The sequence below is a fragment of the Pelodiscus sinensis genome, chromosome 1, assembly GCF_052426305.1.
Source record: "Pelodiscus sinensis isolate ZL-2025 chromosome 1, ASM5242630v1, whole genome shotgun sequence".
In the NCBI taxonomy this organism is placed as follows: domain Eukaryota; kingdom Metazoa; phylum Chordata; order Testudines; family Trionychidae; genus Pelodiscus; species Pelodiscus sinensis.
Genome location: NC_143052.1, coordinates 31,833,582 through 31,859,808, shown reverse-complemented (window position 1 = coordinate 31,859,808; position 26,227 = coordinate 31,833,582). Strand labels below are relative to the sequence as shown.

General features: G+C 40.1%; 1 protein-coding gene across 2 annotated transcripts in view; it reads right to left on the bottom strand.

The window, feature by feature from the left end:
• The window catches only part of TBC1D22A (TBC1 domain family member 22A), a 435,605-nt gene that overhangs the window by 389,570 nt on the left and 19,808 nt on the right, over positions 1-26,227 (bottom strand). For both annotated transcript variants that reach the window (XM_075927774.2, XM_075927768.2), the window contains one exon: positions 25,798-25,977. In XM_075927774.2, the coding sequence (XP_075783889.1) occupies positions 25,798-25,977 (180 nt within the window). The remainder of the gene's footprint in view (positions 1-25,797; positions 25,978-26,227) is intronic.

Genomic DNA, 26,227 nt, shown 5'->3' with positions numbered 1-26,227 from the left:
AAAGACACAAATGTCCTCTCACTTAAAGGCATATAAAAGACATAAAAACTTACTACATATAAGGGAAGGTAACTGACCAGGTGCAGTAACTCGAGTTCTTCAAGATGATTGTCCCCGTGAGTGCTCCACTTTCAAGTGCATCATTGCCACTGCGCTCTTGATCAGCGATTTGTGATAGCAGTGCCCCGTGGCCAGCTGCGCATGTGGAGCGCTGGCATGTGCAATCTGGAACAGCTACTGTGTATGCACAGCCGTCCGCCTCCTCAGTTCCTTCTCTAAGCCAGACGTGCTGGAGTCCGAAGCAGAGGGGAGGAATATGGGTGGTGGAGCACACAAGGGGACAACCATGTCAAAGAATTCCAGTTACTGAACCTGGGGAGTATCCTTCCCTTCTTCGAGGAGTGTTCCCGTGGATGCTCCACCTTCAGGTGATTACAAAGCAGTAGTCATAGATGGAGGTGGGCGTCTATGAGCGAGAGTACTGCATGGCCAATCTTGTCTCTGCATCTGCAAATGTTTAGATAGCATAAGGCTGTGTGAAAGCATGCATGGACACCCATATGATGGCCTTGCAGATGTGTTCCATGCATACACCGTGAAGGAATGTAATAGTAGGGCCCCCACTCCACAAAAGCTATGGCAGCTGACACAGGATAGAGGCTCTCTCCCTGATACGTGTACGCTTGGTGGATGCAGCTAGATACCCATTTTGATATTCTTTGTCTTGATATGGGTAACCCTTGTGACCTCTCCATGGATAAAACAAACAGTTGAAGTGTTTTGCAAAAAGGCTTTGTATGCTGCAAGTAGAAGGCAAGTGCCCTGCAGGCATATAAGGTATAGAGTGTCGCCTCTTGGTTGTCCTTGTGCAGCTTTGGAAAGAAGATGAGTAATATATGGGTTCATTACAGTGGAATGAGGTAAGTACTTTGGGAAGGAATTTGGAATGGGTCCACAGTACCACTTTGTCCTTGTATGGGAGGGTCTGCCATTAGGGCTGCCATTTCACTAACACGTATAGCAGAGGTAATTGCTATGAGGAAGGCCACTTTCAGGGATAGATATAACAATGAAGACATAGCTAGGGGCTCAAATGGCTTGCCCATGAGAACTTTTAGCACAAGGTTCAAGTCCCATGCTGGAATTGGGACCTTACATAGAGGGAACATGTTATGTAGCCACCTAATAAAGCATTTTACAGAGGAGTGCATGAAGATAGAATATCCATGTATGAAGGCATCAAAGGCCAATATGGAAGCAAGATGAACTCTGATGGAACTTAAGAAGCAATCCAGGTTATGTCAGTCTAGTAGATATTGTAGAATTTGTGAGGCCCCTGTCTGGGATGGTTCGTAGGAGTGTCTCTCACATCAGGCTGTGAAACATTTCCATTTCTGCATGTATGTCTTCCTCATTGTAGATATTCTGGAATTTGCGATGATTAGCTGTACGGAAGCCAGAAAGGACCTTTACATATTGTTTAGCCAACAAGCATCCATGCCTGGAGCTGTAGTGTGTAGACTGCTGGATGTGGTATTTGGTTCCTGTGCTGTGTAAATAGGGAGTGTACCGGTGGAAATGGATGTGGTTGTTGAATGCTCATTTGCAGGAGGTATGGGTACTATGTCTGTCTGGGCCAATTTGGTGCCACGAGTATTACTCTGGCCCTGTCCTGTCTTATCTTGAGGATTACCCTTCGTATTAGAGGTAACCAGAGAAATGAATAGGATAGGGGCATCCCTTTGGGAGTGGGGACTTATGCCCACTCTGGAACAGTATTACGGCGAATAGGTCTATTGTCGGGAACTCCCCACTTCTTGATGAGGTAGGTCACCAGTTTAATTCCCATTTGTGATTATGTAGAAATTGCCTGCTCAGAGTGTCAGCAAGTATGTTGTCCTTGCCTAGGAGGTAAGTGGCAATTAAACGTATGTTGTGCATGATGCACCTCTCTCAGCATAGCTGGTAGGAGCAAGCTCCTCCCTGTCGATGTAGCACATCATAGTGATATTGTCCATGAGGATCTGGACTGTTCTGTTGTGTATCAAGGGCAGATAGTATATGCATGCATTTCGTACCGCCCTTAGTTCTAGTAGGTTGATGTGTTGCCTGGACTTGTCCTGAGTCCATTGGCCCTGCACTACTCCGTGGCCGAGGTAGGGCCCCCAACCTAGCAGCAATGCTTCTGTAGTAATTGTGGCTGATAGGGTCCACCATGTGAGAGAAGATTTTATTCTGGTAGGTAAGGAGGTTTGTTCAGAAAGAGGATTCACGGGCAGAAGATCGTATGCAGCCATGCTTGTAGTGGCTTCATGCATAGGCAGGTGTGAGGTACTACAAAAGTGGCCGCCACTATATGATCCAGGAATAGAAGGCAGAGATGTGATGATGTCACTGGACTGTTCTTATAAGGTCCCTGAGCATAGCCCACCTGTGGGTCAGTAGTGAGGCACTGGTTTGTGTGAAATCTAGGTGTTTCCCTATAAACTCTAGTGTCTGCTCAGAGTGTCAGCAAGTATGTTGTCCTTGCCTAGGAGTTAAGTAGCAATTGAACGTATGTTATGCATGATGCACCATTCTCAGCATAGCTGGTAGGAGCAAGCTCCTCCCTGTTGATGTAATACAGGAAACTTAAGGTGCAACTATTTAGTAACTAAAATTCTGAGGTAACTATCTAAATTGGTATGAAAAATTGGTATGAAAACACACTAAAACTATCTATAGTAGAGGGCAACTGCTAGGCTGCAACTGAAGCCAACAGCAGTTGAGAAGGAACTGAGGCAGTGCCAAGCTGCATAGGCACAGTAGCCACTCCAGATGGCACGCACCAACACTCCGCACAGCTGGCCATGGGGCACTGCTATCACAAATCTCCAATCGAGAGAGCAACGGCGTTGACACACCTGAAGGTAGAGCACCCACCGGGACACTCCTCAAAGTAGTAGCAAGCAATCTACAATATAATATCGATCCTAAGATGCAAGAAAGCTGAAACACTAGATCAGAAGAAAATCCTATTTATCTGAGAGGTTCTGTCATGGGTACTAAACCCTTGGAATTTTAACTCTGAGATCACAAATCTCATGCCTCTATACATAGAAGCATCATACCTGACCCTATCGCACTATGAAGAAAGATATGAACCTCTTTTAAAGACATACCTAAATGGAATGATCTGCCATGTTTTCTCTCTAACAGATACCATTCATAACATCTTAGAACAAAATCCCTTTCTTCCCCAGTAAAGGGCATCTCTCTTTTGTTCTGAGAAAACTGTTTCAACCATCAGAGATCTAACGTGATGGATACCAAACATATCTAACTTGAATATTTCCACTAGTAATGTTTCCCTACTGTTATTACACATGTACAAAGAACAGGAAATGTTCAATTGATCTCACACTCAGTGTGTCTATAAGGTAGCTCAAAGAAAACGATTAAAAATCTAATTGGGATGCCTTGCAAGTTTATTTGCCTGAAGTGTGCTCTCAGTTTATTTGCCTCCCACCCCAAAAAATCAAGCAGCAGCAGCAAAAAGTTGAGCATAAAAAAATTCAAAATCAGAAACTGATTGTACCTTTTAGAAAAATGCTGTTTTCGTAAACAATTTGAAAGTTTCATGCTTCAGAAACTTTTACAGGCGTCACAAAATCCTTTGATACAAACATGAGATTAAAAAAACCAATAAACAGATGTTCAAATAAATACAATCCTAACTTACCAACCAAAAACTGATAAGATATTAATTACAGAACAGAATGTGTTACGAATCAAATGTTCCCCTGAAAGAGTTCTTACTATCACCATAAAAATATTTTGTTCAGAGTGCATAGATCTCCCTAACAAAAAAGAAAAATCACAACATGTAAATGAGTTAAACATACTATAACTGACCCCACAGAACACTAACACTTTAGAAGGAAAGGTTAAATTTGAGGAAAGTAAAGTCTTTTCTGCTATGCGCAGAAGTTAAGCACCTGGAGCAAATGGCCTAATCTATATATCACTGAGATATATAAGCAGTGCATTGCACAACTATCACTATGGACTAAGATGGGAAACCTCAGGCCTGGCTCTGGCCCCCAAAATTCAGGGCTTCCCCCTCCAACATTGGGAGGACTCTAGCCCCTCCCCCTTCCCACCGCCCTACCACAAGGCTTCAGCACACAAAATCTACTAGCTTGGGTCCCCCTAGGCTCTGCTGTTTAAGGGGAATGTGGGTATCAATTCACAGGGCCATGGCCAAACAGGATTATGGATTCACTTAAACACAGAGTCGATTAGGAATAGTTGCTTTTATTAATCTCACTACGTCACTATTACAGGGTTAATACTGCCAAATGGTTACACAGCTATTGAAAAGTGACACCTCAATAAGCGTAGACAGAGCAATCCATCAAACAGTAACAGGCACTTAGAAATGCTTTCGCCCCTTCAGTCTATGGGGAGTCCCGTTCCTGTCACCTCACAGCCACAGTGGACGTGGCTCTAACTGGGGGAATCCAGGGCACCTCTGAGGTCTAGGTCCCTGGTGAGAGTCACCCAACATGGGACTCCCTACACTAGTTATATTACAGTTGTTTACCAGGTGCGTGCGTACTGACTCAACACCATTCTTATCACTCTTATGAGCTGAGGCCGAGGTCAAACTTATTTACCACTTAGTATTTTCCCAGCTCAAGTGTATGGATTAAAGCTGAGAAGGGCTGGCTGCTGTTTGTGCTTGCAGTGTCACAGGCTATGTACTCCAAGGATGGAAACTTCCATACCAACCTGCTAAGCTGCAGGCCCCACATATTGGTTTTTATGTGATAGTGGGGAGTGTCTGTTTTCTTCTCAGTCAGGGGCCACATCAGTAAGGATTTCGGGGGGGGGGGGGGGGCGGAGAAAGAGGTTACTTCTCACCCCGACTGATTTTTCTGTGGGTCAGAAGCCCCCAATCCAAAAAAATTTCCCCACCCCTGCTATAGACATTAAATCCACATCTACACTAATAATATAAGATGAACGTTTAAAAAATGAGTAAAATAGCTTAAGAGTAGTAACACGGATAAGGGCATAAATACAACCTGAACTATGAGAAACTGCCAAAAATCATTTGATATGGTACTTATTGAAATGTTCAATACATACACCTCTCACAAGAAAGCGATTTGCAACAATAAATAGCATCAAGAATAGAGTCCTTCTTAGTATTTTTAATACAGCATAAGAAATTCAGACTCATTCCAGGTCATCCTTCAGCAGATAATATTGATAGGATATATGAGAGAACAGAAGAGTATTTGTTGTGTGTCTAAGATGAAGAAAAAAAGCATCAGACGGTCAAAAGGCTATTTCCAAGTATATTTTTGAACCTTTGAAGCCTCTTCACCAGGACACAATGTTAAGTAAAGGCAAGAGGAGTACAAATGTCAGCTCAGAGTATAACTGTAACAGTCAGATATCACCACTTTGAAGACAGCAGTTTCCATCCGAACATAACTGAATGTATAACCTCACTCAATGTCTTAGTACATTTTTACTATTCATTTAGCAAACTGTCCATGCAGCTTAACTTCACTAATTAAATATGCAACAGAGATATTATAAAATGGACTTCCATACCTCATCTATAAATACAGAATAGAATCTAATTCATGTGAAAAAATAATTTAACTGTTCCTATTTACAAGAGTGTTAAACTTCATTTCAAGATTTTTAAAAATCTAACTCATTAGCACCAATTTTGCATGGAAAAATTAGATTCAAAGATGTAAGAGAAAAAGAAACTAGAGTTTTCTTTTTACTGGAGGCTTATCCCTCACTGACTTCCATACCTACCATATAGTAGCAAGTATGGTCAAACCATATTTTACTGACTTCCTAGATGAAGGATTGTTTTTTGTTCTTCCAAAATCAATGTGAGCTTATCTCTTCTTTTTTAGGGGTTCCAAGACTTTATCCCCCCCCCCCCCCCCCGCCACTCACACATACACACTGCTCATTACCTTTTACTCATTTCTCACTCTAATTTTTTGCCCTTCAGTCTATGCATTAGAGATGAGTTCCTGGAAAATGGGGCTCTTCTGAGCAAATAATTTTCTATAATGAAATAACTTCCAAAGTCACAGTGTGCATAAATATGTAATAATGTAGCCACCTATCCTTTTAGCTCCAGATCTAAAACTGTTACAAGATTATTCTAAAATTAAAAGAAAAATCCATGTAGGATAGATTGTATTAGATACAGAATGAGTCTAATCCCACTCTGTGACCAGGTCTACACTACAGCCAAAGGTCAGCTTAAGGGATGCAATTCCAGCTACATAAAAAAAACGTAGCTGGAGTCAACACACCGAGCATTGGTGCCATCGTCACAGTAGGACTTCCCTTAGTCCTCATGAGCAGTAGGAGTTCCAGCATCAACAGGGACACCCTCAGCATTTGGTTTGGCGGGTCTTTCCTAGATCTGTCAAATTGAATGCCAGAAGGTCAACCACCAAAGAGTCAATCTCCATAGTCTAGGTGTGGCCTAATTCTGTTACAAGGGATATACATTATTCATGGTCATAAATACACAGTAAAGTCAGAGGAGTAATTTTTGACAGTTTAAAAGACTCAGATATCAGAGTAACTACAGTATTGGAGCTACAGTACTCCAAGACTGAAGCCTAGGCTGATTGCAAAAGAGGCAAATAGAGAGTGTAATCCTTAAATCTGGAGAAATTCAGCTATATGCAAGCAAAAGCCATCATTTCTGATCTCCACCTCTTGAGTACCAAGGAAATGTATTCAAACTCTTATTTGGCAATTTATATATTAAAAAGAGTGAAAATGCAATTTGATCTATATTTAATATTTATTCATTAAACGATGTTTCAACAGCCAAATTATTCTAATACCATCCCTTAGTTAAGCAACTGTTTCCGCTTACTGTCACTGTTACTAACCACTGTCTAATATCTGTTCCAAGTAAAAAGCTGTTCTGATATTTGAACTTGCAAATATAAAATATTTGCTTAGAAGTCTTACTGTTTATATTCAAATCAAGTGCACATTATGTTTATCAAGGAAGAACTTTAAGACTCAATAATTTTGTTTCCTTAAATTTTTTTGTAGAATCATAAAACACTCATGACTGCTCATCTACAAAGTAATCTGAACATGGATTTGAGTTGATATCACTATTTTACAAGTATGTACACAAATGTAAAGCAGTTAACATGCCAGATTAGAACTTCAGAGTTTCTGTCTTCCAAACCTCTGATCAGACTGCCCAAGTACAACTTCCAAAAGCAACACTCCAAACTCAGAAAAGTCACCATCCCTCTTTTCGGTTGTTTCACCATTCTTTTTAAGTATCTTTCTCTATATTTAAGCCATTGCAGCTTCAACGTGGACACTTCCCACACTGATGAGAGAAGCGCCCACATTACCACAGGTAATCCATCTCCCAAAGACGCAGTACGTGTATGCTAGTACCAGTTAACATGTTTTTGCTTATCAGCCAATAATTACTCTACAAAAATGATGCCGGGATACATGTTTAAATATCATAAAAGAATGTGGTATGTAACTGCATCAGATTGCTAAATTCATTTCATGGTGGAACAAATAGTGTGTTTTACTTTACTACAACACATTGCAGTTAGTCATACATTTCTTCTTTCAGACAGTCACATTTAAAAAAATATTTTTAAACGGTATTATGCTTAAGATAAGACCTTTAATTGCGCTGATGTACAAATTCTTCATACTGAATCAATGTTTCATAGAACATGATTTTTACAATAAAAATACTGGATTACTGACATTAATTTGCTAATTTTTTATTCCTGTAAATTATCATTAGTAAGTGACGAACAGTGCTACGGTATTTGGCTTACAGCTACTTCAAGTTCATCATTCCCTTCATTTCGAATAAGAGAGCATAATATTTTAGGAGATGATTTTAAGGAACCCAACAATTTTTCTGTATGCATTATTCATTTTGTGATACAAAACTGTTATTTCACTAAGATTACTGTAAATCGCTATATGACATGATGGCTTGCATCAACAATTAAAAGACAGATATGATCAAACAGATTTATAAGCTTTATGTTCTAATAACAAATTCTTTGGATAATTTAGGTATACTGAGCTAGAAATTTCTTTCAACAGAGTAGATTCATGGAACTGCAGCTCCCCCAACAGCATTTTAAAAATTTGGCAGTACAGATAGAGAACGGCTTTAATAAAGGGCTTGATATTACTATGGTAACCACAGCAACTGAATTCTAAAATGAATAATAGCTCCGTTAGGTGCTTCATTACATCTTTTTCAAGCAAATACTGCTCTTAATCTTCTCAATGGAACAAAGAGTTATCTTGAATGCATGCAGAAAACTGAAAATAAAGTCTGACACTATGTTGTGAATATGAGTTAAGGCCTCCTTCAGGAATGAATAAAGAAATAAGTAATCCTGGTTAGCTTATAAGGATAGAAAGTAGAAGAGTTTAATGAGAAGCAAAACAGATGAGGTGGATATTAAAAAGTAAGTGAACATTAGGATTAGGAAAACAAAGGAGCAAAAGTGACTGAGAAGACCATTCAAGTAGGAAAGGTGACAATTTATTTTGACAATTTACTCTGGCATTATGGACAATATTTACCTTTCTTACAGAAACTTCTAAACATGAATACAATTATACAGCATCACCTCATGCACTCTAATTCCCCACCCTCCTCAACTATTCTGTTATTCTCATTTCAGAGCCAGGTACTAGTTGAATAATAACAATAGTTTGAGAGTGGACACAGACTGCCTAACCTAGTGAGGAGGGCTTTAAACTAGGTTCAATGGGGACAGGTGAGCAAAGCCCACAGGTAAGTGGAGAACATGGTGACCTGGGAGATAGGTCGGAAATGGGAGGGAGCGTGGGCTATAATGGCAAAGAGAAAGGAGGGTCAGGGCAAAACTGGGAGACAAGGTCAAATAAATACCTTAGATGCCTATAAACAAGTGTGAGAACTATGGGTAATAAGCAGGAAGAACTGGAAGTGCTATTAAATAAGTACAATTATGACATTGCTGGCATCACAGAAACTTGGTGGGATAATACACGATTGGAATGTTTGTATGGAAGGATACAGCTTGCTCAGGAAGGACAGGGAAAAAGGGAGGAGGTGTTGCCTTATATAAGAAATGAACACACCTGGAGCGAGGTGGAAATGGATATAGGAGATGGAGGTGTTGAGAGTCTCTGGGTTAGGCTAAAAGGGATTAAAAACAAGGGTGGTATCATGCTACGAGTCTACTACAGGCCACCTACCCAGGTGGAAGACGTGAATGAGGGTTTTTTTAAACAACTAACAAAATCATCCAAAGCCCAAGATTTGGTGGTGATGGGAGACTTCAACTATCCAGATATATGTTGGGAAAAATAACACAGCGTGGCACAGACTATCCAATAAGTTCTTGGACTGTATTGGAGGCAACTTTTTATTTCAGAAGGTTGAAAAAGCTACCGGGGGGAAGCTGTTCTAGATTTGATCCTAACAAATAGGGAGGAACTGGTTGAGAATTTGAAAGTAGAAGGCAGCTTGGGTGAAAGTGATCATGAAACCATAGAGTTCACAATTCTAAGGAAGGGTAGAAGGGAGAACACCAAAATAAAGACCATGGATTTCAGAAAGGCGGATTTTGGTAAGCTCAGAGAGCTGATAGATAAGGTGCCATGGGAATCAAAACTGAGGGGAAAAACAGCTAAGGAGAGTTGGCAGTTTTTCAAAGGGACATTGTTAAGGGCCCAAAAGCAAGCTATTCCGCTAAGTTGGAAAGATAGAAAATATGACAAAAGACCGCCTTGGCTTAACCACGAGATCTTGCATAAAAAAGGAGTCATATAAAAAATGGAAAGTAGGACAAATTACAAAGGATGAATATAGGCAAACAGCACAGGAATGCAGGGGCAAGATTAGAAAGGCAAAGGCACAAAATGAGCTCAAACTAGCTATGGGAATAATGGGAAAGAAGACTTTTTATAAATACATTAGAAGCAAGAGGAAGACCAAGAACAGGGTAGGCCCACTGCTCAGTGAGGAGGGAGAAACAATAACATGAAACTTGGAAATAGCAGAGATGCTTAATGACTTCTTTGTTTCGGTCTTCACTGAGAAGTCTAAAGGAACACCTAACATAGTGAATGCTAGTGGGAAGGGGGTAGGTTTAGAAGATAAAATAAAACAAGAACAAGTTAAAAAATCACCTAGAAAAGTTAGATGCCTGCAAGTCACCAGGGCCTGATGAAATGCATTCTAGAATACTCAAGGAGCTGATAGAGGAGGTATCTGAGCCTCTAGCTATTATCTTTGGAAAATCATGGGAGACAGGAGAGATTCCAGAAGACTGGAAAAGGGAAAATATAGTGCCCATCTATAAAAAGGGAAATAAAAACAACCCAGGAACCTACAGACCAGTTAGTTTAATTTCTGTGCCAGGGAAGATAATGGAGCAAGTAATTAAGGAAATCATCTGTAAACACTTGGAAGGTGGCAAGGTGACAGGGAACAGCCAGCATGGATTTGCAAAGAACAAATCATGTCAAACCAATCTGATAGCTTTCTTTGATAGGATAACGAGTCTTGTGGATGAGGCAGAAGCGGTAGATGTGGTATACCTAGACTTTAGTAAGGCATTTGATACGGTCTCGCATGATATTCTTATCAATAAACTAGGCAAATACAACTTAGATGGGGCTACTATAAGGTGGATGCATAACTGGTTGGATAACCGTACTCAGAGAGTAGTTATTAATGGTTCACAATCCTGCTGAAAAGGTATAACAAGTGGGGTTCCACAGGGACCTGTTTTGGGACCAGCTCTGTTCAATATCTTCATCAACAATTTAGATATTGGCATAGAAAGTACGCTTATTAAGTTTGCAGATGATAGCAAGCTGGGAGGGGTTGCGACTGCACTGGAGGATAGGGTCATAATTCAAAATGATCTGGAGAAATGGTCTGAGGTAAACAGGATGAAGTTTAATAAAGACAAATGCAAAGTGCTCCACTTAGGAAGGAACAATCAGTTTCACGCATACAGAATGGGAAGCGACTGTCTAGGAAGGAGTATGGCAGAAAGGGATCTAGGGATTATAGTGGACCACAAGCTGAATAGGAGTCAGCAGTGTGATGCTGTTGCCAAAAAATAAAAACACACACAAATATGATTCTGGGATGCATTAACAGGTGTGTTGTGAGCAAGACATGAGAAGTCATTCTTCCGCTTTACTCTGCCCTGATTAGGCCTCAGTTGGAGTATTGTGTTCAGTTCTGGGCACCGCATTTCAAGAAAGATGTGGAGAAATTGGAGACGGTCCAGAGAAGAGCAACAAGAATGATTAAAGTTCTAGAGAACATGACCTATGAAGGAAGGCTGAAAGAATCGGGCTTGTTTAGTTTGGAAAAGAGAAGATTGAGGGGGGACATGATAGCCGTTTTCCAGTATCTAAAATGGTGTCATAAGGAGGAGAGAGAAAACTTGTTCATCTTGGCCTCTGAGGATAGAACAAGAAGCAATGGGCTTAAACTGCAGGAAGGGAGGTTTAGGTTGGACATTAGGAAAAAGTTCCTAACTGTCAGGGTAGTCAAACACTAGAATAAATTGCCCAGGGAGGTTGTGGAATCCCCATCTCTGGAGATACTTAAGAGTAGGTTAGATAAATGTCTATCAGGGATGGTCTAGACAGTATTTTGTCCTGCCATGAGGGCAGGGGACTGGACTCAATGACCTCTCGAGGTCCCTTCCAGTCCCAGTATTCTATGACATTACTGAAGTATTTAGTCTCTACAGATAGACTGCAGAACTTATTAGTCAACAATTCCCCCCTGCAAAATATAGCAGAAGTGAAAAGAACCCAGTTTACTTAGAGATACTGACACCTGCTACTCCCCTCCCCCCCAAAAAATTGTTATAACAGAGGAGAACACTGAGATGATAAATACCAAAAATATATGGGCAAAACCCCATATTTCTCTGCCTTTTGCATAAGTCTACAAATGAAGTCCTGTTTTCAGAACTGAGAGGTACAAGGGAAAGCTCATTCTGGACAAACTTAATTTGTGATTAAATTCAGTGTTTGACCATAATTTTAAATTGTTTAAGTTAATATTAATCAATCCATCTATATTACACACACACACACACACACACACTTTAGAGTGTTTCTGTGTGTGAGTCCATCTCTCTGTCTAAGAATCTGTTTGTTCACAAATTCCTCCTAAATGGTAAGACCGAGGACTACCAAATTTGGGATACAGATGCCTTTTTACCCTAACTTAAAGCAAGCCTTCTCATTAACAAACTAGGGATATACAACCTAGATCAGTGTTTCTTAAATTGTGTTCTATGGTACACCAGTGTGCCGCGAGGCAGTCAGAGGTGTGCTGCGGAGAAAAACAGAGTTCAAAATGGCCACCCTTAAAGGGGCAGGTGACTTTTTTTTTTTTTACGTTCAATAACTCCTCTCCCTCCCTCCGACCCTATTTTTTCTTTTTTGCTCAATCACTCTTCCCAGGCCTCTTCCTCCCCCCCAAACAAAAAATCCTTCATGTTCCTCATAAAAAAAATATTTGGTGTTCCTCTGTCTTAAAAAGTTTAAGAAACACTGACCTAGATGGGGCTACTGTAAGGTAGATACATAACTGGATAACCATTCCCAGAGAATAGTTATCAATGATTCAGTCATGTTGGAAGTGAATAAAGTGGGGTTCCAAAGGGATCAGTTTTGGGTCCAATTCTGTTCAATATTTTCATTAGTGATTTAGATAATGTCTTAGAGAGTATGCTTATAAAGTCTTTGAATGGTATGAAGCTGAGTCGAGGACTCTGGCAGAAGGGAAACATGAACAAAATATTTCTGGAAATCTTAAACTGTGCCTGGGTAGGAAACAAGCGCTTCTACCATTGATTCTGTAGAATGATTAACCTGAACTAAATTCAGTAGCTGATACACATCACTCTTTTTGTGAAATAGTCAGGTCACTTTGTAAATAAAATTGAGTAGATTTCAATCTGCCCACATATGTGAAGGTTAAATATTACCTGGAGGGGTTCACCTTACTATTTCAGCCATCATCATTCTCAGGTTCTGAAAGGGTAGTGAGACCTTCAGACCAGTGCTTTGGATTCTTGTCCTTCCTGGCTAGAGAAGGCAGGGAGAAAGGGGAAATCACCAACTCCTTTGCTGGTGGTGATGGCAGCACTTCCCACAAAAGCATAGTGTAAACATGCCAAATGCTTTAATGATGCATGCTGAAGAAATTATCTTTTGATGCTAAGACTATCTAATTATTGACTGGGATTTAGTTTTCTGCTTCTGATTAGAATTGCGGCAAACCATGCATCCAACTTTCTGTAAACTCTACCACTTGTTGCACTGACCAACATTCTCCTGGCTAGAAAGAGATTGAGCGTCCATGCTATGATAAGGTCTATTTGCTATCTTCAATACTGTATAGCATATTAAGTACATAATGCATGTGTGGTCTTTGTGGAGGGAGTAGGGCTGCCCTTAGGGTGGCTTTGTTGCCTTCTCAAAAATCCTAGAAGTAGCATTGGCAATTGGTTTTCTGCCCCAGAGGTTCCTGTGTGTGATGACATCATGGGATTCTATGTTGTGCCTGTTCATGTTCAGTATGCAAGAACATCAGAAGTTAGTGAGGAGATAGGGACTAAAGTATTTTCAGTATGTGGATACTCTATTTTCTCCTCTATTTCATCCAGATTAAGGAAACGTAATCAAGTGTGTCTCTCAATGATTGGGTCAGACTGTGGCACAGAAACAATGAATTGCTCAAAGTTCAATTCAAATAAAAACTGAGGTATTCATAATAGAAGATCTGCCTGAGAATATTTTGGGCCCTGATGGACTATATCCATCATTTTTTAATGATATTAGCAATTTCTAGGAGGGATTTTAAACTCTTCATCAGCCCTTGCCAACGGTATATTTTATATAAAATGCCTAATGTGGTGGATTAAGAGTTTAAGATTAAATTTAAGGGCCCTTTTTAAAGACATTTTATTCTTTACATATGTTTTACCTTGCTAGTATAATATAGTTTAGTAGATCTGAATATGGTAAATTAAATATGCAGTAAATTTCACACCAATAAATATACAGATAACATTTTATCACAACTCAAGTGGTAGTATTTATAAGATCCTTAATGATTTCTTTATTCTATGTCTTGATACCTAGCTTTTATATTTTTCCTGGAAATACAGGTTGATTATGCATCGTATTAGAAAAATAGAAAGTAAAGTGAAAATCCAAGATGAAGGCTGGATGAACAAACAGAAAGAAGAAACAGAAGAAGAACGGTAGTGAAAAAGTAACATCAATGTAATCCAAGAAGCAATGGAAAATTTCAGATAATTATTGGTATACGAACAGGGAATAGTTCGGAAAAAGGTCACTTATGGCAGGCAAGAGATGGAATAGCGACATTACTGGGTTAAATCCTGGGCTGCCTGAAGCCAACGGCAAAATTCCCATTGACTTCTACAGCACACAGCACCAGATTTTCACCAAGATAGACAAGACTAAGTAACTGTAGCAAGAAATCCAATAAGAAATACAAGTGAAAGAAACTTCACTGTTCATAATTTAAAAACAAAAAAAGTAAAGGGGAAGTTAGACAACCACTTCAACAGAACAAACACAATGGGGGTTACTTTTTTTTAAAATCAGTTAAGACTATGGATGAAGGGAGATTTCACCTACTCACACGAACAGTGAACAATTCAATCAAGGAAGAAATAAACCCAACAATCATTTTTGATACAGTAGAAAACATTTTCCATGCATGGAGCACTGCTCATGCTAGGCGTGATGGTAACTGGGTAAAGGTTAACAAGTACCTGGGAGCAGCCCTCCACCCGCAGCCTGTTGCAGGCGGAGGGATGTCCTAAGGAGCCGGTAGACAGCAGCAGCTGCAGCCCCACCGCCAGGGCCAGGAACCGACAGCAGCCATAGCCCAGGCCCCAGAACCAGAAATCTCAGCTCCAGCCCCAGTGCTAGGAGACAGCTTAATGGATTAACCAGTTAAATGCTAACGTTTAACCGATTAATCATGATTTTACATCCCTAGCTCATGCTCTTTGTTAAAAAGGTATTAATGTCTTTGAAGACAGGAAATGAAGATTAAGTGATAGTGGAGCATCAATGCAGTAATTACTAGGGCTGTCAATTAATGCGTGTTAATACCTGCAATTAACGCAGAGCACAATTAACACGTTAAATTTTTTAACACGGTGATCACAAGCATTTCCGTGGCACTGCACCTTTGAAACACCGCCAGGGCATTTCAGAGGTGCAGTGCAGTAGGAGCCTGTGATCAGCTGGAGTCCTCAGCAGAACCCGGGCTCCAAACAGCGCTGCCTTTTTGAAAGGACGCCACTGCGTTTCAAAGGAGAAGCACCTGGGGTCACCTGTGTGGTGCTGCCCCTTTCAAGCACCGCCTTGGAATTTCAAAGGGGCAGCGCAACGCAGCCCGGGGTCAGCTGGGGACTCCAGCTGATCCTGGGCTCCATGTTGCACTGTCCCTTTGAAAGGCCGCCCCAGCATTTCAAAGGGGCAGCACTAAGGGAGCCCGGGGTCAACTGGAGTCCCCAGCTGACCTTAGCTCTACGCAGTGCTGCTCCTTGGAAACACCGCCGCCACAGCGTTTCAAAGGGGCAGCCCAACATGGAGCCTAGAATCATCTGGAGACTCTAGCTGATCCCAGGCTCCCACAGTGCTGCCACTGCCCCCTTTGAAATGCCTTTGGAAATTTTTAAATTGCGTGATTAATTTTTTTAATTGCTTGACAGCCCTAGTAATTACTATACATCTGTAAATTAAAATGCATCCAAAACAGAACAAAAAAGAGAACACTCAGTATCAGTGACACAAGTTTTGAGATGATTAGGTAAGTATCAATGAAGTTAAATAGAAAAAAATAAGCAAGAGAAAAAGAGATACAGAAGGCAATAATTTTAAAGCTAAATTACTAAATCACTGGTAGTAATATCTGTTTATTTGCATCAGCCTTTTGGATATGCAAATACAAAAAAGCAATCAAAAGCAAGCAGCAACAAGGCCATTTTTAAGTAAGTCTCAACTAATCGCTGTAATACAAATGTTCTTCATTTCATGTAATTTTATAATTTGTTTAACATTTCAAACCTAATTAACATCTGGTTAAGTACTAAAATCACCTGGTATCATATAATAAGTTGAAGGCTGGATCACCTACTGTTCTTATTAAGCAGCCAACATGATCATTCACCATTACACTAAATAGAATTCTTAGGAAACATATCTATAAAGTTGTCAATCCAATTTAATATATCTCAGTTAAGTAGATGATACAATATATGCAACAGAAAATTAGGCAAATATCCAGAAAACTACAAACCGTGATGCTCACTTTAAGAAACAGGGACAAAACCCATGATGCTAAATCTCCTATGCATATGCAACATATGGGAAGTTATTTAAATTGCTTTCACAGATTCATGCTATTTTAAAAGCAAAAGCTTCTGTATAGTTTGATACAGTACTGACCTAGAATACTTCTGTGCATTAAATGATGGGACAAGCAAGTTGAACAGATAATAAACTGACTTGAACATCAGTAAGATGGGGTACTTCTGGGTGTTAACAGTTTGAAAGAAAAATGATTAGTAGCATGCCACATAGATCAGTGCTGGAACAGATTCCTTCATACTATTGTCGATGCCTGGCAAGAAGGCTGGTGTACCACCGGTAATAAATTACAGATCAAAAACTGTAGAGGGCAATAAAACACTAAATGACTTAGGGAAACCAGGAACATAGAGATAAATGGCATAGAAAATTTGGTACTGAGAAATTACAGATAATGAGGCCACAAACCAAAAAAAAAAAAAAAAAAGTTCAAAGTTATTGCATTTTTGCACTAACTGTTTAATTCAAACAACGTTTAAAAGAACAACAGGCCTTAACTCCAGACTGACACGTTAATGAACCATATGAAAGGGACAAGGAATATGACAATCGCACTGTTCTACCAGGATTAAGTCTCCACCCTAGAATGTAGAAATATCTGTAAACATGAGATAGAATCCACTGTCAAGGAGGATTTACTTGACTCGCTAACTTACAGTAATACACATAAAAGAGAAGACTAAAGGAACACAGAAGATTTCTCTAATCTGCTAATTTTTCTTCCCAACATCCACATCTAAATAGATACCTTAAAACAGAAGTGGGAACCTTCTTTTGTGTCAGGGGTCACTGACACGCATTAAAATCAGTCAAGGCTGCACAAAAGAGAGAAACAAAAATATATATATACACACCCAGAAATCCTCACTGACATGAGGAAGAGAAAAACACTCACCACATTCCCCTCGCACAACAGTCTAGTGAGGCCCAGGCTAGTAGACTGTGTGCTCCAGCCCCACGGGGAGGCAGCAGAGGGCTGGAGTGTGAGCGCAGGCTCTCTGATGCTGGTGGGGGAAGAGAGCCCTTAGCTTTGGGTGCTGGATCCAGGCAAGCCAGCGGCCACATCAGGTCCCCCAGGCCTTAGGTTCTCCACCCCTGACTTAAAAAGTGGATCCTTATTAACATGACATACAGGGGCAACCAACTATGACTAAGGGGAGGCCTGAGATTAGGAGGCCTTATCTCTGCTGAAATTTTCTAGAATGAATTCCTCTAAAGTTAAGATCCTACATTCTTTCTCACTCACACACACACACACACACAGTTAATGTACAATTCCTTTTAACCCCTGTTAAGGTTGCTTGGTCATATGTGATCCCTTTGCACCATGGTAAATGGAGGAAAAATCTCCATCTTTGGGGGGAAACAATCAGGAAACACAGAGTTAAGATTGCCTATGAAATCTTAACTCTGTCCTCTCTCAGCAATTCCCCAATATGCCCCATTAACAAACATACCTTCACTCTACTAACCCAGAGTTGCTGAAATGTACAAGTTCTTTATCTACTTTTCCACTCACAAAGAATTTCAGCTAACACTATTTAAGGACATAAAAGGAAAAACAATAAGGTTGTTTGTGTCACCTTTCCTCTGGTCAGCTAGACCTAGCAATGATCACAGGGAAATTATTTATTTACACTCCAGTGTAGTCAGAGTGTAAATGGTGAAGGCAGTAACTGGAATTACTTGATAAAGAAGTGCTCATGATATGAGGACTTGTATGGATTATTTTGGATGTGTGGGAAAGAGCTGTCATTATGATCTGAAGGAGATCTATATTTTCAGAGGAAAGGGAAGTTGTGTACCTTCAGGATCTGTTATGCATCATTTCAGTTAAAATTTGTGTAGGCTGTCATTTGAAGGGCTTTCATTACAAAGGATATTGTCAACAGTGAAGTAAAATTAAAGGATTCTAATGCTTTAACAAGGAGTTAAGTGAAACTGTAGATAGAGAAGGTAGCTGTGAAAAGCTGCGAAGTGGTTCTTTAATTATACATATCTGATGTTCTTTTAGGAGAAATGATTAAGTATGTAAGTGTACACAAGGATCTGAAACCTAACACCAAAGGCCAGTGAGAGTATGCTATTTGAGGCACTGCTCAAAGGGAGTCAAGAAAAGGTAGCATGGGCAACTTATTTTTGGTCCTTCAATATTGTTCAGACATCTGTATGCTACAAGTATAACTATGGATGTAATAGTGTAGCTGGTGAAATGATTAAACGATAAGCAGGTGCTTATCGCTAATGCTACCTGCTACATGCAACTCCATCCCTCTCCCTAGCTCTGCATTTGAAGTATTTTGGGAGCCGGTGCTCAGGCATGCTGGTTCAGTCCTGGCTCAAGCCTGCCTGCCAGCTTCCAAGCTTCTTTCAATGCAGAGCCGCAGCAGGGGTTGCTGGCAGGACCCAGCATAAGTCAGGACTTAGTCAGCGTGCCTGCCCATCAACTCCCAAGCTCCTTTAAATGCAGAGCCACTTATCAGAAAATTGTGTAGCCAACAAAAATTGTCAGCTACACAATTACCGAATTTCACACTTCCTAACATCCTAATGGAAAGAGACTAGTGGAACTCTGTATTTTACACAATCTTGTCATTGGACGTATGCTCTTTCCTCACCGCGAAATTCACAAGTTAACATGGTGCTTACCAAATGTTAGAGACAGTAATCAGATCGATCATCTTATGATCAATGGAACATGGACGCACTCATTACTAGATATCAAGGTGAAAAGGGGCTGATGTCGGCAGTGATCACCATCTTATGACAGCACTCATAAAGCTTAAGCTAAGAAGCACTTGTCGCAAGATACCCCTGCAGAAACACTTTGATGTGGAGAAGATACAATATCCCGAAGTTAAGAATCCTTTTGTCCTTAAAGTAATAAAGAGGTTTCAAGTGCTACAAGATCTTGAAGAAGAAACTCAGAGCATAGAAGACATTAATAATAAATGGGAACAAATTACAACAATATACATAAAGAGCAGTGAGGACTCTCTAGGTTTCAAACAGAAACAGAAGAAAAAAAAGTATGGATCATGCTGGACACATGGAAGGCAATTGATAACAGATGTACCTTAAAAAAAGAAATTCTCAGATGCTAAATCAGGAAGGCTAAAAGAAAGATACCAACAGCAATACAAGGAAGCAGATAAGCAAGTCAAGAAATTGATGAGAGCTGATAAGAGAACTCATATAAAGGAACTATCAGCACAAGCTGAAGAAGCGGCTATTCGAAGAGAGCAAGGAAAGATTTTTAAAATCACGAAGCTTGTTTGTGGGAAATATCATGCCAGTACAAGTGTCCCTGTCATGGACAAACAAGGAAATCTACTTACAACAGAGAGGAAACAAGAGGCCCGTTGGGAAGAATATTTTCAGGAAGTTCTAAACAGGCCACCACCAGAAGAAGCAGCCGATATTCTAGAAGCAGAAACAGACCTTGACATAAATACTGCTCCACCAAAAATGGAAGAAATTTGTACAGAAATAAGAACCTTAAAGAATGGAAAAGCTCCAGGACACAATAATCTCAATGCTGAACTGTTCAAGGCAGACCCAGAACTTGTACCCACTATTCTCCAATCACTCTTTACAGAAATATGGGAAGGAAAGCAGGTGCCAGAGGAATGGATAAATGGAATTATTGTTAAGATACCCAAGAAGGGAGCACTTACTGACTGGAACAACTGGCATGGCATCACTCTCCTTTCAGTGCCAAGCAAGATCCTTGCTAAGATCATTATTCAGCAGATTGTAGATGCTGTTGACAAATTACTGAGGAAAGAACAAGCGGTCTTTCGAAAAGGAAGATCAAATTTTTGTACTGCATAACATCATTGAGCAATGCATTGAATGGCAAAGGCAGTTGTTCATCAACTTAATTGATTTCAAAAAAGCCCTTGACAGCATTCATAGGGATAGTCTTTGGCATATTCTGAGAGCATATGGAATATCACAACAAGTAGTACAGCTCATCAAGAGCTTTTATAATAATTTCACACGCAGCGTTGGGAACAATGATCTAGGCTTCGAAGTTAAGACTGGAGTAAGGCGGGGATGCATCATGTCTCCAATGCTCTTTAACTTAGTCAGACTAGGTACAACAGAAGAGCCAAGAGGCATCAAATGGACTATCTTCTCCACATTAGAGGACCTTGATTTTGCTGATGACCTTGTGCTGCTCTCCCATACGCAGGGCTCGACAAATAATGCAATCTACTCACCCGTGGCAAGTAGATTGCAACCTGGAAGAGCCGGGTTCAGGCGACCTGCGCATGAGCAGATCGCCAGACAGTGTGGCTGGCGAGCAGGGCTTGCCGCAGTTCGGCGAGCCCTGCCCATACGCATTGTCATATGTAAGAGAAGACAAATTGACTCTGCACCTTCAGAAAACAGATCGGACTAACAGACAGAAGAAGACAGAAGTCATGACCCTAAATATTGAGTCACCAGCATCAGTTAAGATAGGTAAGTCTTGGCTATCAATCACAGAGAGCTTTACATGCTTGGGTAGTATTATCAGACAAGACGAAGGCATCAGAAGTGATATCCAGAGCAGACTCAGTAAAGCCAGAAATGTCTTCAAGAGTCTGAATGCTGTATGGAAGTCATCACACTACAGCATCCATACCAAACTGAAGTTTTATCAGAGCTGTGTTTTATCAACACTATTGTATGTATCAGAATGCTGGCGGATGACAGAGTACGACCTCAGTAAATTGTCGACTTTTCACACCAGAAGTCTTCAGAGGAGTCTCCATATTTTTTGGCCAAGAATAATTTCAAATCAGGAACTGCTTGCGTGATGCAAACAAGATGACATGGCTACCATCATTATAAAAAGATGCTGGAGATGGATTGGGCACGTGATCAGGAAAGATGGAAACTCTATCACAAAAACTGCTGTACACTGGACCCCTGAAAGGAAAAGGAAATGAGGATGACCCAACACAACATGGCAATGGACTGTTAAAAGTAGAAATGAAGAGCACGAATCACATTTGGGGCATTATTGAGAGGCTGGCCAAGACAGACAGAAGTGGAGGACCTTTGTTGCTGCCCTATACACCAGTGGGCATGAAGGGCAATGATGATAACATCCCTAAGTATAACAATGGTATAGCAGCATAGACACTTGTTATAGTGACAGAAGAATGAGCCACAGTAGTAAATAAACCCCCATGACTAGCAGAAGCTATGTTGACAGAAGGATTCATCTGTGGACCTAGCGGTGTCTTTTTGCACTCCACAGGCACATAGCTAGGTCAATCTAAGTATTAGATGCAGACCAGGCCATCGATTGAAACTTGTAGTAGAGGGTGAATGTGCCGTAGAAGGAAGTAACAAGCTTGTACAGTAATGATGGACATGGCAGAGTAATTCTATGTGTATTAACAAGGTGTATTGTAGCACCGCTGAAAGGAGGCAGAGTTAGGATTGCATAGGCAACTTTAACTCTGCATTTCCTGGGTTTTGTGGAGATTTGGTCAACTACACATGCTCAAGGGAACCACATATGACCAAATTAGCCTTAACTATGCATTAATTCAGGTTTTGTTAGCACTAAATTTCCTAGTGCCACCAATAACCTATGAAAATAGATTATATTGTACATGTATGTTCTATCAATAAAAAGACAACCACCCAACTCTAGATTTATGAAGCAATACAACCAATATCTGAACTACAAACAAAAAGTTTTATTTATAGTGCATTAATGCTCTTAATATTAAAAGGGTTAAGTTAAAACTATTAAGTTACATTTATCAATTTAGCTTTGTAGAAGCAGAAAAAGAATGGTCCACACTAATTAGACTGGATAAGTTGGCAGAAATAAAACTGCATATGAGCAGTTATGGAAAAAAGAAGTTAATCTTGATCCTATTTAGGTCAAAGAAAAAAACTGAAAAGTTATTCAATATCATTACATGTAGAAAGCATTGCAGCATGTGTCTATATTTTCCCATTTCAAATGTAAAAATAGAAAAAAAAACTCATCTTTTAACTTAAAAAAAAAAAAGTTCAACAGGAAAGAAGAACCAAGTTTTACCAAGTCCCTTACCCTTATGGCAGGACCAAGCACCATCTAGATCAGTGTTTCTGAAAGTGTTCCGCTAAATCACTTTCAGAAACACATTAACTGGCTGCCCTGGTTTGTTTATTTATGGCAGTTCCTCTTGATTCAAAGGATGAAACAGAGCTAATGGGAGCTGCGACGTTCCATGGCCATGGCACCAATAAACAAACAAACCGGGGCAGCCAGTTAATGTGGTTCTGAAAGTGATTTCACAGAACACTTTCAGAAATACTAATCTAGATCATCCCTGATAAATGTTTATCCAATCTGCTCTTAAATATCTCCAGTAATGGAGATTCCACAACCTCCCTGGGTAATTTATTCCAGTGTTTAACCACCCCAACAGTTAAGACGTTTTTCCTAAATGTGCAACCTAACCTCCCTTGCTGCAAGTTAAACCCACTGCTTCTTGTCTTATCAGAGGTCCAGGAGAACGAATTTTTCCCTCCTCCTTATAACACCCTTTTAGCTACTTGAAAATAGCCATCATGTCCCCTCTCAGTCTTCTATTTTCCAAAATAAACAAATGCAATTCTTTCAGTCTTCCCTCACAGGTCATGTTTTCTTGACCTTTAATCATTTTTGTTGTTCTGCTCTAGACCTTCTCAAATTTCTCCACATTTCTCCTAAAATGTGGTTCCCAGAACTGGACACAATACTCCAATTGAGGCCTAATCAGCACAGAGTAGAGGGTAAGAATGACTTCTCATGTCTTTCTTACAACACTCCTGTTAATTCATCCTAGAATCATGTTTGCTTTTTTTACAACACTGTCACACTGTTGACCCTTATTTAGCTTGTGGTACACTGTAGCCATAAATCCCTTTCAGCAGTACTCCTTCCTAGACAGTCACTTCCCACTTTGTATGTGTGAAACTGGTACTTCCTAAGCGGAGTACTTGCCATAAACTTCATCATATTTATCTCAGATCATTTCTCCAGTTTCTCCAGATCATTTTGTATTCTGACCCTATTCTCCGAAGCACTTGCAACACTTTCCAGCTTGAATCATCTGCAAATTTTATAAGCAAACTCTTTTATCGTGTTACTTTGTGGGCATCAACAAGTCACACACACACCCACACACCCCTTCCATGATGTTCCCACTCAAGGAACTCCAACTCTTTAAGAGACTAACTTTTATGTCTTGGCAGTTAAAATCAACTTAAGTGATTCTGTTGCCACTCTCCATTAAGGATGTTAAGAAGTGTATAATTAGTTAGTCATGTAGTTGACAAAAAATTTGTCGACTACACGATTAATCGATAAGGGTTAGCACTGCAAGCTCTCAGTCCTGGCTTCTGCCGGATCCAACAACTGCTCCTACTGCAGCTCTGGAGGAAAAGTATTTTAGGATCCAGGCAGGCTCCCAACAGCAGGGGTAGGTCCCAGGACTCAGCGTAAGCAGGGACTAAGCCAGGTTGCTGGCCAACCCACTAAAAAATTTACTGGCAGAGCAGGGGGAGAAGACGCATGTAGCTGGTAGCATTAACCGATAAGCATCCCCTTATTGGATAATCACTTAATCAACTACACCAGTGTTTCTCAACCAGTGGTACAAGTACCTTTAGGGGTATACTTGAGAGAATTCTGAAGAGTAAGTCAGCACAACTGAAAATTGGAGAAAACAGAATTTTTTTTTAAGTTTACAGCGCTTTATTATTTTTGTACTTTATATACCAAATAATTTCATAGCCTGCCCAGATATGATTAATTTGTTATACAAACGCGTTGCAATGGTAGAAAAAATGGTGTGTGTCTGAAAATTGTAGATACTGAGGATTTTTTTTTTTAAAAGAGGTACTTTATAAAAAAAGGTTGAGAAATACTGAACTACACTATTATATCTCCACTCTCCATATAAATGGCTATGACTTTGGAGAAGCCTTTGGGTAGCAGCAAATTACACTATAACCCCCATGTTCTGGGTGTCCCTCATGGTATGAACCTTGGCCAGCGGAGGCATCTCTGCATGCTGCTGCTCCCCTTTTCCCGCATCTGACGGAACGACAGAACAGCACAGTTCGCACAATGGCAGGGAGTGGTGCCTAGTAGCAGCAGTGGACACAGTCTCAGATAAGCACCTTGCCACACACCCCTCACTCTCTCTCTAGCCCAGTAAAATCTTTTATCAAACACTGCTTCCCAGGCTATTCTATAGCTTGCAATTCCAGTAGTTTGGGGCTGAGATGTGAATAACAAACAGCTCTTGCTCACATCCTATTGTAACCATTATAGTAATTTCATCTTCGTGTTCTTTTTGTACATTAAATTACAGAAACAAGAGCGCTATCAAATATTACTATAACAGACAAAGAATGATACTGGCATAGCAGATATTATTTACTATCAGTGCTTCAACATCAAGAATGCTTATATGGAAGACAGAAATAGTGATACTTTGATACTGTATAGCACTTCACTTCTCAACTCCTTTTCACATTTATCCAGGCTTGGATGAAACCACAATTCTTCCAATCAACAACACCAATGTTGTTGATCTTTGAGTTCTCGTCCATTAATCTTTTCCTGACATACCATAGCCTTAATTTTTTTTATTTTCATCAGATTGTCAAATTACCACCTAAATTTTGCTTTACAATATGCAATCTACCCTCTGTCTTTGTTCTCTCATCATTTGTTTCCACAAGTTATTCCATTTAAAAACATTCAGCAAGTTATTTTGGTATATAGTGAACTAAATAGTGCAAGGAAGAGAACAGTGCAGATCAAAGTGAAATTATCATCATCATCATCAACTATGGGCTTAATGCCCATTGGTGTCCAATGCCTCCCTCACTATTTCCTTCCATCTTTTCCTGGCCAGTGCGGAGTGGCTTAGTTTCTGTAGACTAGCTCCGCACCAATCTACTATATCATCTACCCACTCTCTGTGGGGTCTGCCTCTCCTATTCGGACCATCCATTATGCCGAATATCAGGGTCTTATGCCCAAATAGCTGTAACTTCCATTGTATAACCTTCTGAAGTAGGTTACAGCAAAAGAATTTAAACATTCTGAAATACACAAATTGCACATTATAAGCACAAGAACCAGATCACAATTCCTTCTTAAAATTCTTAACAGAATCAGTTCAAAACTGGAAGTTCTTTAAGTGATTAGGAGAGCGACTGTAAATGCAATATGGTATGTCAAACTGCAAAATAAAGTCATACTTCTGTTAAAAATAAAAATGATGTGGATTTTAAAGTACTTACCAAGATTTGTGTTAGGACCAGCGAGTAGTTGCTTAAATTTGTCTAATCGGGATGCCTCTCTTTCAGTGAGAGCTGGAGTAGTTGAGTTACTGAGGTCTGCCATTTCACCCTCTAATGGATCCATTGGAGCATGCGGAAGAGACTGTGATCTCTGCATGGAAGAATTTTCACTTACACTCTCTACAAGAGAAAAAGGAGAGCATTAGTAAACCCCTACTAATTTAGAGATTCTCTGGAAGTCAGTTCAAGACACCTGTAAAATGGTCTACACTATGATTCCAATCAATTTCCTGGCACAGACTAAGAACAATCTCAATTACAGATGGCTTCTTAGATTTAGTAGAAGCGTTTTTTTCCACTGGGAGCATTCCAGGACTCACAAGAGCTTGAAAAGTATACATGAATCTGGGACATCACATCTAAAGATTAA